General features: G+C 38.1%; 2 protein-coding genes across 2 annotated transcripts in view; one reads left to right on the plus strand and one right to left on the minus strand.

Annotated features, from left to right (window-relative positions):
* Positions 1–3,904, minus strand: part of LOC137287166 (uncharacterized) — a 30,415-nt gene extending 26,511 nt beyond the window's left edge. Inside the window, exon 1 of the mRNA XM_067819335.1 lies at positions 3,662–3,904. The gene's annotated coding sequence lies outside the window, so the exon portion shown is untranslated. The remainder of the gene's footprint in view (positions 1–3,661) is intronic.
* The window catches only part of LOC137287157 (RNA-binding protein 42-like), a 54,943-nt gene extending 37,624 nt beyond the window's left edge, over positions 1–17,319 (plus strand). The window contains exon 6 of the mRNA XM_067819323.1: positions 15,850–17,319. Within this exon, the coding sequence (XP_067675424.1) occupies positions 15,850–15,962 (113 nt within the window). The 3' untranslated portion in view covers positions 15,963–17,319. The remainder of the gene's footprint in view (positions 1–15,849) is intronic.
* Positions 17,320–17,550: the final 231 nt, after the last annotated feature.

The raw sequence follows: 17,550 nt of genomic DNA on the forward strand, positions 1-17,550 counted from the left end.
TGTACTCTCCATCCCATCCCACTTCAAGCTTACACAGCTTAATGTAACTGAAATACTGTATAATGACCTTCTAATCTCAACTCTCTCACCTCATTTATTAGATCACAGTAACAAAAAAGAGTCTTGTATTGACTGTTGGTGTTACCATGAGTCCCTTGTGGATCTACAGCAAGGGTGAGGCAAAGAGTCCTAGCGTAAGACCTTTCTGTGTTTATTCCTTTCCTTTGTGGGACAAAAGTAAAGGTGAGGTGGAGAGTCTTGGTGTAGGACTTGTCTGTCTCATCGTGACATCCTTGTAAGTCTAGGGTAAGGGTGGGGTGGAGATTGCTAATGTAGGACCTGTCCATGTTGACTCAACACCTGTGTCAGACTAGAGTAAAGGTTGGGTGGAGTGTCTCGGTGTAGGACTTGTCTGTCTCATCGTGACACCTTGTAAGTCTAGGGTAAGGGTGGGGTGGAGATTGCTAATGTAGGACCTGTCTATGTTGACTCAACACCTGTGTCAGACTAGAGTAAAGGTGAGATGGCGTGTCTTGGTGTAGGACTTGTCTGTCTCATCGTGACACCTTGTAAGTCTAGGGTAAGGGTGGGATGGAGATTGCTAATGTAGGACCTGTCCATGTTGACTCAACACCTGTGTCAGACTAGAGTAAAGGTTGGGTGGAGTGTCTCGGTGTAGGACTTGTCTGTCTTACCTTGACATCCTTGTAAGTCTAGGGTAAGGGCGGGGTGGAGATTGTTAGTGTAGGACCTGTCTATGTTGCCTTGCCTCCCTTTTAGGACAAGAGTAAAGGTTTGGTGAAAAGTCTTGGTGTGGGACCTGTCTGTGTTGCCTTGCCTCCTTTGTAGGACAAGAGTAAAATTTGGGTGGAGAGTGTTGGTGTAGGACCTGTCTGTGTTGCATTGCATCCCTTGTAGGAAAAGAGTAAAAGTATGGTGGGGAGCGTTGATGTAGGACCTGTCTGTGTTGCCTTACAATTGCTTCCCTTCTAGGACAAGAGTGAAAGTATGGTGGAGAGTGTTGGTGAAGGACCTGTCTGTGTTGCCTTGCTTCCCTTGTAGGACAAGTGTAAAAGTATGGTGGAGAGTGTTGGTGTAGGACCTGTCTGTGTTGCCTTGCTTCCCTTGTAGGACAAGTGTAAAAGTATGGTGGAGAGTGTTGGTGTAGGACCTGTCTATGTGGCATTGCTTCCCTTGTAGGACAAGTGTAAAAGTATGGTGGAGAGTACTGGTGTAGGACCTGTCTGTGTGGCATTGCCTCACTTGTAGGACAAGTGTAAAAGTATGGTGGAGAATCCTAGTGTGGGACCTGTCTGTGTTGCCTTGACTTCCTTATGGGGTGAAGAGTCTTTGTGTAGGACCTGTCTGCGTTACCTTGACTATCTTGTTGGACTATAGTAAGGGAATGGTGATGAATCTCCTTTGGTAAATGTGGGTTAATGAGTCATGGTGTGGTATCAGTATCGGATTGCCATGTGTTGTGCAGTATGTAGGAGCGCAGAAGAAGTGTATTGCCCAGAAACACTGGATGAGTGACTGAACTGATTCACTGAGTCTCTGATGAATATTCATGTGAAGTATGACAATAAATGTTTACAATATGACAGGAAGCCATTCCCCTATGTTTACAATATGACAGGAAGCCATTCCCCTATGTTTAGAATAGGACAGGAAGCCATTCCCCTATGTTTACAATATGACAGGAAGCCATTCCCCTATGTTTAGAATAGGACATGACTTATTTTACAGTGTCATGATGTTATGGTACCATATAATCATTACATTGTTTTCTTGTTACTGTTACACTCACTGACATTCCAGCTATTTGACATCAGTTCACAATTAATCAAGACTTGTCAAGACAGTCCAATGAATGACATCACAAGACATTGATCAACTTAACTGGGCAGTGATAAGTCTGACCACCCAGTTTGTATACCCATTTCTAATAACAAGCTTGAGGTTCTGCACCCTGTACATCATCTGAGGGATGCTTTGAAACATCTGCATACTTGAAGCTTTGGTGAATCCTTCTATATGTGTTTGATGAAAACGTGTTCACAAAGTGACAAAAATATTTGAAAGACAGGGAGCAGCTTAGTTTAGTATACATTTAAAGTAGGAAAAGAAGTTTTGTGGCTCTAGAACATTCTTTGTGAGAAAAGCATGTATATCTCTTTTCACAACTTCTGAAAGAGTACCAAATACGTCATACTCAAATGTTCAATACAGACAGTATACCACAACACTCAGCATACACAGATATTCAATATATCCTCAGAGTGAGGCCCTGTAGCAGTGATTACCAAAACAATATGTCCACCTCACTGGATAACATGTTTAGTGTGTGGCAAAGCAGTTAAAACTAGAACTAGCTCTCCACCTCACAGGATAACATGTTTAGAGTGAGGCCCAGTAGTTAAAACCAACACTAAATCTACACCTCACTGGATAACATGTTTAGTATGTGGCAAAGTAGTTAAAACCGAAACTAGAGCTCCTCCTCACAGGAGAACATTTTAGAGTGAGGCCTAGTAGTTAAAATGAAAACTAGAGCTTCAAACTCACAGGATAACATGTTTAGTGTGCAGTTCAGTAGTTAAAACCCAAACAAGAGCTCCTGTATGTAGAATGACCAGAAAGGAACTTGTTAAATGGTGTGAACATGAAATAACAGGTGTGTCTTTCCATTATAGTATGAACTTGCTTCATAAATATACTAATCAATGGTATCACAAGTCCAAAGAGTAAAAGTGATCAAAAAGTTTAAAGAAATAAGAAGATACCTTCCTAATAGAATGTTAACAAGAATGACTTTAACCTGTTCCTAAGTGGCTGAAATTCTGCTGCATGTTGAGATGTGAGGTTTGCTGTCAGCTTGTGCTGATGAAGCACTATGAGTCTGAGGCTTTGACTGGTGTAACACTTAGGGCAGATAAAGTGAATGACCAACCCGTTATATGAAAAAGAATAATGCAAGGTAATTTGTGCCTGCTGTGTGATTGTTCAGTTAATAAATGAATCAAACTAATGAAGAAAAGTAAGTTTTCTCCTTGTTTGACTTGAGATTACTTGGTATTGTCATGGTGAACATCATGTTTACGATAAGTGAGCTTTTTGAATGGGCAATAAAATACCTTCACAAAGGTGCCTCCCTAAAGATTGCGACAAGATTTTTTAATACAATTTCAAGTTCCATTATAACTTGAATTAAAATATTTATGATTTATAAAGTGAACTCTTGGAAGTATATTTCAGATTGTGAAACTGAAAGTGGAGACAGGCTTTTTAAGATATGATGGATGACCAGAGAGTAATATGTATAGTTTGGAAAATGAAATTTGCGCCAACATAAAAGTTGCACCGTGTTTACTGAAGACAATTATGTAATGTGCAGCAAGACAAATATGCTTAAATGACATTGTAATAATATTGATTGAAATATTATGGTTAAAATATAAAAAATGATTCTAGCATTTCTTCTTTTTCTTTACATACATAAATATTTCTTTTAATTACTTTGAGGGTAATATGTGCAAAACAGATTAAAATCTGATTCAGATAATTGGTTTTATTCAATCCATTTAAATGATTGCAAACTTAAGTTAAATAAACATGAAAGCCCCACATGAGAATATTATAAACTTAGATGAAACCTTACCTGTGATATGTCCCTGTATGTAATGAGAGAGCCCCACTGAAGTGGTCCTAATCTACTGGCTGCGACTGGGCTACTCGCAACAGAGTACCAGTGTTAGAGCCACCAATTTATAGACAATCCAAGTTATTATGTCACTTGATGGCGAGCCAGGAGACTGGGCCACAAGGCATCGTGAAGCTACAGTACATCCACGCCTGATGAGGCTTGCCGTTAGTGGTGGGGGCTGGTCATGCACGTCATAGTAGTCAGTCAGACCTAGATGAGATGAGGGGATAAAGGGGGCAGTCACTGACCACTGCTGGGATGGCTGCATCCAGCATCAGACTCCTGGTTTATCTCAGCAGGATTAATATTGAGCAGCTCAAATGGTTGACATTGGCTAGAATGTTGTCTCCAAAGTTGTGTGTGCTGTTTTAACATTACAACTGCCCATTAGCCCTATACAAGTCAATAATATTTCAGTGTCTTGTCCAAAGTATGCTTTTAACTGTTCTCATATGTTAATTATTATGACTGACATCTTTTGGAAGTATAATTGAATTTGAAGGGTTTACTTTTGATAAGCAATTCCCAATGATATGGTGAAAACCTTTTTTAGTTTATTTTTTCTTAGAACTATGGACAGTTTATTGCTTCAAGCCATGAAGAGGATTTCTAACAGTCAAGAACATTGATGGGGAAATGCATTATGTACTTCTTTTCTGATAAAGTTGACTGGGGACTTGGAGTAAAGTTTGGGTTATCAGATATTTGAGACAACCAGCAAAGTAAATTTTTGAAATCGTAAGATATGTTACGAGACTATATCAGTGTATAATAATGTGTTGTCATTCTTCCTATTGTCCTTCCGAGTTTATCCTCAATAGTTATGTCACTGAACAGAAGCGAGGGAAACCACTAATCTATTTCTGTTACACATAATGCACATATGTGTTTTTGTTTGTTTTCTGAAAAAATTCCTAAAAAAGAAAGATGTTATTTCATTATCATGGGTAAATCTAAGGGCGCTAAGAACTCTTTATCCTCCTGTTTGAGTAAGAAAAGTTGCACAGCCTGCAGGATGTTAATGTCCCATCAGGATCTGCATGGAGCCCAGAAGGTGTTTACACTGCTGGTTCTTTGTTGCCCATTGTGAGGCTTGTCATCTTTTGAGAAGTATGCTCTGGTTGTTAAAAACTGTCAAGCCAAAAAGATCACAAAGAAACTGCCAAGTACGTGCTGACACCAAGATGATCATAGATGAAGCGACAATCTCATGAAAGAAGCATCTTTACTGTCACCACAGCTTGGGTATACAATGTGACAATGCATGGACCACCACTTTGATATTCCAGGCCATATATGCCTGATAGTTCTGCTAGTGTTTTTGAAGTAGAAGTCACAGTCTACATTGTCCACAGATCCCCTCAGAGGTTGGCTGGTCCTGCTGAAATACACCATAGCAGAGACAACATCACACTCAACATCTTTGAATGTTACTAGTCTTGGCTCTTAGGAAGGCATGGTCACATATTCATTTCCAACACAGCACTAATCCTTCAAGTCCTAACCACAGGAAGGAAGGAATGATCAGATGACTCTATCTGGTGGCATCAGCATGGCTGACTCACTTCTGTTGTCCAGATTTCCTCTTGCTGCTGGTGGATCAGCCATTCCATCTGCTTCTCTGACCAGCGTTTCTCAGACAGCAGAAGACATTCCAGTACAGCCTGGAACAGCTTCCCTTTCACTTAGGAAAATTATCCAGTGATCCTCTAGAGACTTTCACAATGAATTTTGTAGCTGTTATGAAGTCATTTGCCTTATGTGACTTCAAGTGCAACTAACTGAAGCGGTTGGGAGTCAGATCTTGAATAGTCAATGACCGAGTAAAAGTGATGATTTTTGCAGATTCTCTACCATATGTTAGTATCCATGTCACATTTTTCATGCAACTTTCCTTATTGCCTTTACTACAGCTTCAAGGGTTTCAGAACTGCATTCCATGGACGTGCACTCAGTTGCATTTTTGAAAGATACGTCTGCAGTGGCAAGTAGAATTCCTCACCAAGATTCAAAGTCATTGATAGGACGTCTTGAAAACCATGGGTCTCTTGTTGATGCCCTGGGGGAACCTAAAAATACATGTATAGCCTGATAGAGATACCATGATTTTATAGACTTTAATGTTAAATTATGGATTGTCATCTTGATTTCTACAAACTACTGATAAAAGAGTCTATACTGTGGCTGAGGTAGATTGTTTTCTTGCTGCCTCACCTCACCTCAGACAGTAAACTATGACTGAAATTGGTAGGGGATTAAATGGGAAAGTTTAAAATCTGTGGATTTTGAAACAGGATTTAAGGAAAAAGGCAATCAAGTGTTTTAGGTACAATTGTAAGAATTATTGTTATTGTAGATAATTTCTAATTCAAATTCTTCACCATTTCAATGAATTCTCTATTTCAATATTCCTTCAGTATTCACTTGAGTACACTTAAGTAACGTTGATGCCAATGGGTATGTATATATATATTTATAGCACAACAATTTATTTGGGATTGCACTTTCTCAGTAAAGTACACATTCTTGATTGACACTCAGAGTGACACGCCTATTTGCCAGCACGTAAACTGAGTTATAGAAATGGAAGTATGACAGCCAGTAACCTAGATGACATATTTTGTGTACCCATCTGACAAGTGTAAATTCATTTGGCTGAAAGCCATGAATACACGATACGTTTTAGAGGCGGTCAAATGTAACACAGGTTATAGACACTATATGCCTTACAGTCCATATTTGAGTACTATTTTGGGTTGATTTCCATCCAGGATTTGCACTCAGCCCCACAGAGTAAACCACAATCGCCAGCAAACACAGTCGGCAATCTTACACACTAGAAGCAGTGTTACATTTGTGATGTTACATTATTATGTTGTAAGAAACCATCCTGGCTGCAAAGCAAAAAACATAATGAGATTGGTTGAACTGGCGAGAAGTGAGGTGAAAGTTTGGCAAGTCTGGATGTGGGCACATTATTAAAGTTGTGCAAATTTTTGGAAACAGTAATGGAGCATTTCGCTTAATTGAGATACTTTGAACTCCCAAATCAGCTTGAGACATTGTGGAATTTATTGTCCTGTGTTATAGATCTGAGTATTAATGATAAGATATGTTGCCAGAATTTTTAGGGACGAGCAGTTGAGAAAAGCAAACCCAGAATTACATCCCATCACATCCACCTGTTCATGGGTTTTGTTCTTTCAGAAACTTAATACTGTAGATTTCAGTTAATGAGGCAAGATGACATACTCAAAGTTTAACTTGTGACCAAGAGTACTTGCACTGCTTAAAAGAGCATTGTCTCTATTTATATATTGTACTTCTCATGAGGGAGCTTATTAAGCTAGGTCATCTAATTAAAAGTTTGATTGGTGAATGTGGGTCCTCTTGACTGGTTTGATAACAGCGTGGTGGGAGGTAATTAGCTTGTGCGTCCCTCCCACACTCCCCCCAGTGGACCACACTGTCAGTATTTCCTGGATTCACATCTCTCTCCTTATTCATTTAACTCTCAAAGTAAAATGTTGTGTTTAATTCATGACCTCAAGAATAAACTGGACTTGTTTGTACTTTTCAGATGTGTCTGAAAAAAAACCCATGTATTTACAGCTTCCGATTTTTATGAGGCTGTTCCTGTGGAAAAAAAAGTCTTTTAAAAGACATCAAAGCTGCATGATTTGAAGGTCGACTTATCACAAATATGGATCATCTGATATATATGTATTATTGTTATACTTATCTATTTCTGAAACAAACATGTTTTCATGTTGTTTTCTCAAATTGAAAAGAATGTCACTGCTATGGATAGCATTCTTCCTGTAATTAAGCATTAGTCAGTTTAGAAAGACATTCAAGTGCCCCCTCAGATACCTCCAGTTTCATTCATATGTGAAAATACTTTTTCATTGATCTGATAATTCCTTTCATAAAATTTGTGGTATTTGAATGAGTTGGAGACAAAAGTTACTATCTCCTGTCAGTGATTAAATTTAAGCATTGCCTGTACATTAGTTCTCACCATGTACCTACCTCAACTCAGTATTCAGCACTCAGTATTCAGTAGACAATATATTAAGTAGTTAATGATCTATAACACTATGCAAAGAATTACTGAAAATGACATTTTTTTCCAATGATATTGTCCAGCTAATGATTTGTAATGTATCTGTGGCACCTTGATAGTTTCCTTATCAGGACATAGAGCTACTGCCACCAAATGAACATTTCACCATACCCTTTAGGCGGGATAACATCCCTGGACTGACTGAAGAGCACTGACAAACAAACACTGTCAGTCTTGAACTGCTTACTTCACTGTCCATAACAATTATTGTTGTTCAGTGTTAAGAAAGGATAGTGTTTGTATATGTCCAATAAAATCAATATTTATTGAATTGTAAAAGCTAGATTGCCTTTATTCAAACAGTTTAGTGTAAGATGTTTGTTTTAATTGCTGTGGGGTTTTTTTTATTTGTTTGTGTGGGTTTTTTGTTTTTGTTAGATGGGGTTGATGACATTATTCATTAATTTAGATTTAACTGATTAGATATGTTCCTTTCAAGAAAAAAACAAAATTCACATTTACTGAATAATTTCCATTCAAACATGCAAAGCTAACTTGATCATTTGCACTTTGCGTTTTTGTAGCTATGCGGATCGATCTTTTTAAATGATGTTATTATTGCCATTATGCCCTCAAAGTGGACCCACTGGTCTGTGCAGCCTTCAATTTCTGTCAGTCAGTGATGTTGGGGGTCTGAATAGGGAGAGGGAAATAGTTTAACTTGAAACAAAATCTGTACTTGCCCAGATAATGCAGTTAAAAAACAATGAATGACAACAACTCTTGTTTACTGCAATCTTGTTTCACTGTAAGAATGGTTAGTTTGAAAGTAATCAGAGATTCTGATGACAAACAAACTTCTGTGCCTGCATGGCATGTCGGGAAGGTCTGACATGGATGTCTGTCAGTCCACAGGACTCTTAGATCACAGGCTTCATGATCCTTACATTTTCACTCATTTTAGTCTCATTTCAGTGTGTGAACTTGTCACGATCATGTTGTTAAATATTTGAAGTTACTGAAGGATTTAAGCTGGTACATTAGTACAGATAAACCTGCTCCCTGACTGAGTTCATAGTTAGGTAAGATACACAAAATATCAATGTGTTGTAGCTTTAGTAAAGCCAGCCCATGAACATAGTGTGTATAATATTTAATTCACTTCTCTTATATATGTTTTGTTTGATTCCATAATTATATCTGTATTATCAATGGAATCTTGTTGGGATCAAATGGTGGATCAATGAAGAACTATACAGATACCTGAAAGTTAAATACATTGTCCACTAAACACAACAGAACAGAAATGTAATGAAATCTGATCACTGTTGCCTTCACTAGAGTCATGGTAAAGGCACCAGATATATAGAGCAGGTCACCTCTACATTTATGCTGACAATTATTATGATCAATAATCAAGTTTAATTTTCTACATTTATGCAAGCAATCTACCTCCAAAGTCCCACATGTACATGGGGTATGATTAGTGAGTGCGTGTTAATGGAGGCTCTTTATCTGGAAAATGGAATCAGGGGGAATGTAGGATGGCCCCTATATTGGGGTAGTGGAGGCGGAATGACTGAATGCTTGCCAGCTTTTTACGGGGATCCCTTTTACAGGTATCATTAGAAACAAGAGTGCATCTGAAAGAAATGATAACATTAGGGCGTGAGGAGTTGGAAGATAGGTTTGTGGAGACCAGATGGCAGCAATTTGGAGGAGGGCTTGTCCTTGCATGTGTGTCAAGGGGAATGTGTCTTCTTCTGTCGGTCATCCTTGTGTTGGGGGAGCAGTACCAGGGACCTTAAGCTTCATTAAAATATCATCTTGGTTTTCTTGGCTACTGCTGCTGTGTTTGAAATGAGGTTAATGGACTTGAGAACATTCCCTGTTGGTAGGCAACATTTAACAGCCATTTCAATGAAATTGAGATTGCAAGTTTCTGACCTTTGTTTTTTGTCAATCACAATCACCACATACACCAACAGGGTGAAAAATAAAGCCCCTTAGAAGTTTGAATTGGCTGACAAGATGTGTTACTGGAACTCTGACTCCATCTAATCTTGGCATGCTCACCATGCTCCTGATGCTAAAGAGTGCTATGGTGACCCGAAAATAATTATGTATTTTGCACTCTTAGAAATCATTTTGTTAGCATCATCCTTTCTGACAGTTTTGCTACATGAAAGTAGAAGTAATTATACTTTTACAAATAATTGAGATGAGCAGAGCTGCAATATATTTGGTATAGCTGCCAGAAATCGATGATGAAAATAGCGTGAACATCCTCCTCTTTACTTTGATCACAACTCTGAAACATTTATGGATGCTGTAGGTGTGTATGCCAAAACTGTAGTGACAAGGGAAGAGGAACATGTTGAATGTCTTTCACAATGGGAACATTCAGAAAGTTTGAACACCCTTAATGCTCGGTATGATTTGCAAAATATCTTATGACATGATTTGTCTCAATGAAAGGGAGAGGGGCAATCTAGCCTCGTTGAAATGATCTGTTGTTAAATGTTGGATAAAATATTGGGTACACCTAGACATTTTTGGAATTGCCAAGTGGGACAATTGAAAGTGCTGAGTGAGTGAGTTTGGTTTTATGCCATTCTTAGCAATATTCCCATAACATCACAGCAGAGGACCTTTATGGAAAATCGAACCCCGGTCTTCATGTGATTAGTGAATGCTTTAACCTCTAGGCCCACTTGAAGTAGAAATCTATTTCTGTAACTCTGCAAACCCTTTCATACTGGTCAGTGAAAGAAAAGTTCTGTTCAGTGTTCATTTCTTTGTACAAATATGTGTGGTGGTCTAGCCTAGTGGTTAATGTGTTCACTCATCACAGTGAAGATCCAGGTTTGATTCCCCACAGAGTGTGTAGCCTATTTCTGGTGTTCCTGCTGTGATATTGATGGACCATCGCTAGTGGCATTACACTAAACTCAATCACTCACTCTTATCACAAACAATATCATTACATCAGAGACTTAGCGTTATAAGAATGATTATTGTGGAAAGGTTAAATAAGCAGGTTGTGGCTGAACAAGGATCCTGATGACAAGTCATCTGAAATTTACATGTTACAATACTATACATGATGAAATTACCAGAGGGGCATCTCATGATAATTTAGTCAGCTGAATACTGTCCTGGTTGTTCATTTGCTGTCTGCATCACATAATCTCCTCAGACTCCATGGGACAATATATCTGAAACTTCACAGGTTTGGTCACATCAATGATGACACCCTAATATGTCAATTTTGACCAAAGAATGATTGTTCTTAATTGAGCAAAGAATATTAAAGTGATTCTGTAAATACGTAACATCTCAAGAAATGTCAACAAACATTTTCATCAATTAAGGATATGAATAGTGATGAAACCAAGATGTGTAGAAGACTAGTTAGTCAGTAAGCTGTCTTTGATCTCACCTACATTCATAATAGTCAGAAAATTCTTGCAGTGTGATATGGTAGATATGGGAAGTTGGCTGGATCACTCTACCTGTACAGGGTGACCTCTCACATCATCTGACCACATCATCTTAACAATGTACAGACAAAAAAGGCACCAACTAATACTGTGATCAAGATGATTGAGGATACTCACTGTTGAGACAAGCATGTGAGTGTGTTGTTACCATTGGTGTTTTACAAGTCAGGTATCAACCACGGTTGTATAAGATCTTTGTTTAACAAACAGCAATAAAAAACACTATTTCTAAATTTAATTTGATGTTCCATTTTTTATGAATATCAGTACGTCTCTTATCGATAATCACAGATGTAAACCTTCATATTACCTCCATCGAAAAATATATGGCAATGAATTAATGTAATGAACTTTCTCATAAATTTCTTGACTGACTGAATAACATGATGAACAGATATGGAAAAGTTCTACTAAAAGTTTTAAGAATTCATACCAACTGGGTAAAATACATCTGGTGAAATCATCTTATAGTTGGTCAATCGAAGTTTATCTTTGTTGAGGGCATTTTGATTGTAGTTGAATATATAGGAAAGGCGTTTTGTTAATTACTGTCAATGTGGATGCAGGATAAAGATGCACGAGGTCAGCAATGAAGTCAGCTTTCTTCTGATGACAGACTAAGCAATTAGGGAAAAGTAGATACTTTCCTGGTCATGATAGTATTTGCTTCATAAGAGTGTTTTCTGGTATGCATTCTTTACTTCATGTAAAAGCAAGCAAGTTTTTATTCATAAGGACTGTTCATTCTTTGAACACTTTTGAAGCAAATGCATATTTGGGCAAATTAAACCTTGACATTTAGGGGGTTTTAGCCCAAATAGCTATTCTAAGTCCCAAATGTGTGTTTAGGGTCTGAGATGTTATGAGTAATATTGTAGCTAACATCCCACCCACACTTAACAGCCAAGGGCTCTTACACTAGCCATTGTTGGAGTAAATGCACACTCGGGGAGAACCACTTCCTGAGGAAATGGACAGCACTGGCCGACAACACACGCACAATCAGCCCCGTGAACTATTGTACAATCATGGCAGTCAACCTGTGAGGTTCATAATTCACTATCAAAGGGTATGATGGGATAGAGTGGGGGTTGTGGAGGGAGGATTATTGAAGGATAAAAGCAGTGTAATTTGAAGTAGGTGTCTGGAATCAAGGGGACACCAGCTGCTATTTTGGTCAATTGTGATTCATTTGTTTTGCTGCATTAGAGGTGATCATCTCTCTGAAACATTGAATCACATGTGTGAATATTTACAAGAACTATTCAGTCTTTCTAATTTTTGTAATTCTGATTTATAAAATGAATTTTATTGATGTCATTGAATTTGCTGATTTCTGAAGAGCGGTAAATTGGACAGTGATGACAGTGTTGCCTGACTTGTTACAAGTCACCTTGCAGCAGGATCTCTTTCTGAATCATGAGTGACCTATGTATTCAATCAAGATCTCATTGAAGATCAGTCTCTGAGGATCAGATAGTTTGCCATTTTCATTTTTCTGCAGACATTTTTCTAGTTTTATTCATCTAGTGGTAATAGTGTTTGAATACTTGTCTATATCAAATGACAACATTCTTTTGATTTCAGAAGTAGGTCACTGTGACCTGCTTTGGGTGAATTACAATTTTGTTTTCTTTACCATCAAACTTGGGGAGGATTTATTGTAGTTCCATGAAGCTGGATACAAGTTATGTCTTGGGTTAGGGGCTAGTAAAGTTGTGAATGACATATGTAAGGCCTAAGTCAAAGGCATATGGAGCAACAACACTGGACAGACAAAGAGTGAGTGAATAGTGAGTTCAGTTTTACGCCACTCTAAGCAATATTCCACCAGTATGGTGACAGTTCATAGATAATCAAGTCAGGACAAGCCAATCCAGTGATCAACACCATGAGTATCTATCTACACAACTGGGATGCGATGACATGTGTCAACCAAGTCAGTGGGCCTGACCATCTGATCTCATTAGTCGCCTCTCATGACAAGCATGGGTTGCTAAAGATCAATGCTATTTCTAATCTTCATCGGTTGGACGGAGTGGCGACTTCTTGATGTAATGACAGACATGGCCAGGAGATAATTACTGATCAGTTGATGCTGTAAACATCATAATGAAAACAGCAATATTAAACAGGTGTTAAACAATCACTACTGTTAAGCATGGATCACAGCATATGAAATAGTCTAAATTTCCATAACAGTATCTAACATATCTCTGTACAACAGTCTAAGTAAACTTATCCTCAGTACTTTTAGTTACACTCCACCACTGAGTCTAACAAAACCTTATGGGAGGTTGCGTCAGGTAACCTTTGAGATTGACCAATCAGAACACAGCTTACCAAATCGCGAAAGTGCACATTCGCACATACCTTTTGAACTTCGAAAAGGTTCGTACCCAAACGATTCCAAATGCTATTTAGCTTCTGGGTAATGCACACGGCATACGTACAACCATGACAACGGTGAGTAAACAGTCGCTGAAAATAGTGTTTTTGGCAATACTCAAGGATGTTATCTTGCGAAAATATTAGCTAATAGTAACCATGTCAACAGAAACCCCAAAGCGTATATACTGCAGGTCAAATAACTGTTATATGCGGATATGTTTGTGGAGAGATCTGTGTCAGTGACCTGAGTATTTTGAAAGTCCGTCCGATCCGTAAATAGTAGCTGTTGTCTAATTGGTTAAATTTGTTTAACCGTCTCGCGTTTGATTGGCCCCTCAAAGGTTACCTGACGCGACCTTCTACTAGGTTTTGTTAGACTCAGTGGTGGAGTGTAACGAAATGCACTGAGACCAAGTTTACTTAGACTGCTCTGTACAAATGTGAAGTGGACCAGAGGCTTTAGTTTTATAAAAGATAATACTTGTTAAAATAAAATTTGTGACACAGTTTTTTTTGTGAGTGTTGTACACGTAGTAGTTTCATCTTTTGAATAATTATGTATGACAAGTGGAGAAAAATCTTATGTAGAATTTCCCCAGTGATAAAGAGCTCTATATATTGCTGTTTTACGATAATGGCATGTCCAAGTGAACTACCATGCAGTGACTCAGTAGTGTTTCTCCTAGAATCTAAAAAGGGCAACCCGACAGAATGGCAAAAGGCGCACCCCTGTTCCAAAAAGGGCATGCAAAGACAGATGTCCAAGTATAGTGTCAAGTTACTCATGCCCGTGTTTGTTAAAGGCTCAAAGAACACAGTTATATTACCTCACTTTAACATGAAATAGAAATTAAGAACATACAAGTGTCGTTATCAATTACTGGATAAAAATGAGAAAATGGCGTGGTTCTCCTCCCTGCTACAGATGCCCAGAGGAAAGTGTACTCAGTAACATCAAGAATTATTTATGAGTTATGTTGAATTACGGATTATTTAGCATGAGTGATTTAATGAAGTTTGAAACTTCCACATGACTTACTAAATGAAGTCACTCAGAACGTATTTATATATGTTATTCCTCATTAGGCTAATGTTTATTTGCATTTTTTATTCTGATTCCTTGGCTTATTTTCGCTTTTGATGATGTTTCTATAGTGACTGAAACATGCACAGTGATTACAATTGTCTGTCGTTTTTTCGTTACAAACAGTACTTTCAAGCAGATTTACTGAAACAAACTCCAACTGTGTAATTGTCGATTGAAGGTAGCTGCAACATTGACTTGTACCAGTATATGAGAGTTAGTATTCTGCGTATGGCAGTTTGACAGAAAGAATGACAGTCCTGGCCAGCTATAATCAATTTGCATGTATTACAGTCAACTTGCTTTTGGCAATATGGGTAAAATCAACAGCTATTCAGATGGTGAGAGTGACTGACCCCATGATTGTCACAGTAATGTGTGGGAGTAGTTAAGTCTATTGTACAGGAAATTGACCAGAAATGTGATGAATACCTCTCTGACTTCTAACATGATATATTAGTGAATAATTTAAAGGACATGTTATTTACAGTAGTTGGACTCAACCACTTCTGGTAATGTAGGGGACAGACTTAAGAAAATCAGGATATACATGACATTTTGTACTCTTGAGTAAATGCAGAAAAGTATGATATAAATTGAAAATTGTGAAATATGAATTGATAAGTGTTCAGCAAAACTGAGGACATTTCTACTGTAAAATACATGTACTTAGAATGTTTGAAAGAAAAACACAGCTCCCATGTCTTAGTCTACAACTGCACCATATCCAGAATGTTTCACTTGTTTTGAAATATATGTAGTTACTGTTGCAGGTTCATGTTGTCAGTGGGTCAGCAGTCCTTTGTTATTGTGATACATCACTTGGTTAGGTTATATTGTAGTACAAACATTTGGGAAATTCCCACCTAACTTTATAGGTGTGGACAATCCACCAAAATACTAAACTGTGTTGCAATAAAGTGGTGAGCAATGTTTTGATTTAAATGTTATATGTCTTTCTTGATGAGTATGTATTACTTTATGAGTGTGTATTACATTGCAATAAGTGTGATAAAGTTTAATCCAGTGCTATCACCCACAATGAATTGCTTGAACCTTGATCGGTGTGACAGTAGCGTGTATGTTTTTGTTCTTGTAGGCAAGTATGTGGGGAACCGTCCAATCAAGTTGAGGAAGAGCTCATGGAAGGACAGACAGATCGATGTGGTGAGGAAGAAGGACAAAGAGAAGAAGAGGTTAGGACTCAGATGAGTTATACTGGACATCATTCAGGGTGGACATTTGTGTTATTCAGGGGTGGGGCAGTTTTTAATGGACATAATGGATGGGAAGGGACAGTCATGTCAGTCAGACATGGACATACCAAGAGGAAGAGATAGCAGCTGCCCCAGGACATTAGTGCCATTCAGTGGAACTTTAGCCATACTTCATGAAAATGACATGGGGTCCTTGTTCAAGGAGACATTGGACATCACTGACATTGTCATGAATACCATTCTTGAGACTTTGTCTGTGCATTACAGGGCCATGCTTCTACACAGGTGGCTGTGTTGAGACACACTGAGTGTAGTTGAGATAGTCATTTCACAGGAGTAAGGTTTTATTCTAGGTATAAAAAGAACAAACAGATGTTTTATCTTAATGTTAGATCAGTTAATAATATGTTGACAAGAAGGTTAGATATGACCACTTCAGAGAGTAAGTCACTTTGTTTCCAGTAGTGGGTACTGCTGATCCGTGGTGCTTACGCGGGATTTTCAGTCCTGATGCTTAAAAAACAAAGTCTATTTTACTTGAACCTAACATATAAATTTGATGTGACTATGAAATATTTCTTTCAGGTGTGATACGCATCTATATACATCGCATGCAAACTCAGTTTCTTAAATTATTCGTGGAAACTACTGGACTTGCTACATCACATTTGACTTCAGGTGTTGATGTTATGAACAATGAGATCTTATTGATAGGCAGCTTATGTACAGTAATTTAGGCTTGTGAAGCAAGTAATGGCTAGTTTGGGAAGTTTGTGCCATGTGAGTAGCACATCTTCACCTGTTGGATGCAGGATGATAGGAAAAGGATCTCATATTGCAGTGAAACAAGTCTGTGGCCTAATTGACACCACAAATTCACTGTTGTACCACAGTGGCTCTCCCTGTGTCATTGTTGAAATATGTTTGTTAGAAACTTATCATTGTGTGGAATTTTGATTGTTGCATCTGTCTAACAGATAGTTCTTCATGTTAACCTTTTCTTTCATGTAACACATATGTAAAGTATGACTGGTATTGGTACATAGGTGATTGGCACCAACTATTACAGAGATTTTAATCATGGGCTGTACCTCATCAATGTAGAAGATTTCACCATGCTCATTTGGATGGAGGAGCGACTTTCATGGAGCCTTTCCTGCGAATTGAACTCCCACTTAAATAACTGATATTGGAGTTCACCTGTGGAGAAATCGATCGCAGAATGTAAATTTCTGTACACTGTCTCCCACTAACAAGTTTACTATGACTCAACACTATCTCTTTGACCACCTGCATCATTAGAACTCATCTGAACTGCCAGATAATGTGTAAATAAAGAAGTATTTACATGATGAGTGGTTTGGGTTATTTTCATTTGACTGAAGTTTGACATCAATAAATTGATAGTTTGGTCTTAGATAAAATTCTGTAATGATTATGCCTTAGTTTCTTCTGGTTTTCTGGTAAGTGTCCATTGGGGATTAACAAAGGAAGATGTTATAGTGAAGAACAAAACTTTGCTTTTTTTCTCCTTGAAATAGGAGGAGAAGCCCAGTCCTCCAAAGTGCCTCAAGTAGCTTTGC

Source organism: Haliotis asinina, chromosome 1 (assembly GCF_037392515.1).
Source record: "Haliotis asinina isolate JCU_RB_2024 chromosome 1, JCU_Hal_asi_v2, whole genome shotgun sequence".
NCBI classification, from domain to species: domain Eukaryota; kingdom Metazoa; phylum Mollusca; class Gastropoda; order Lepetellida; family Haliotidae; genus Haliotis; species Haliotis asinina.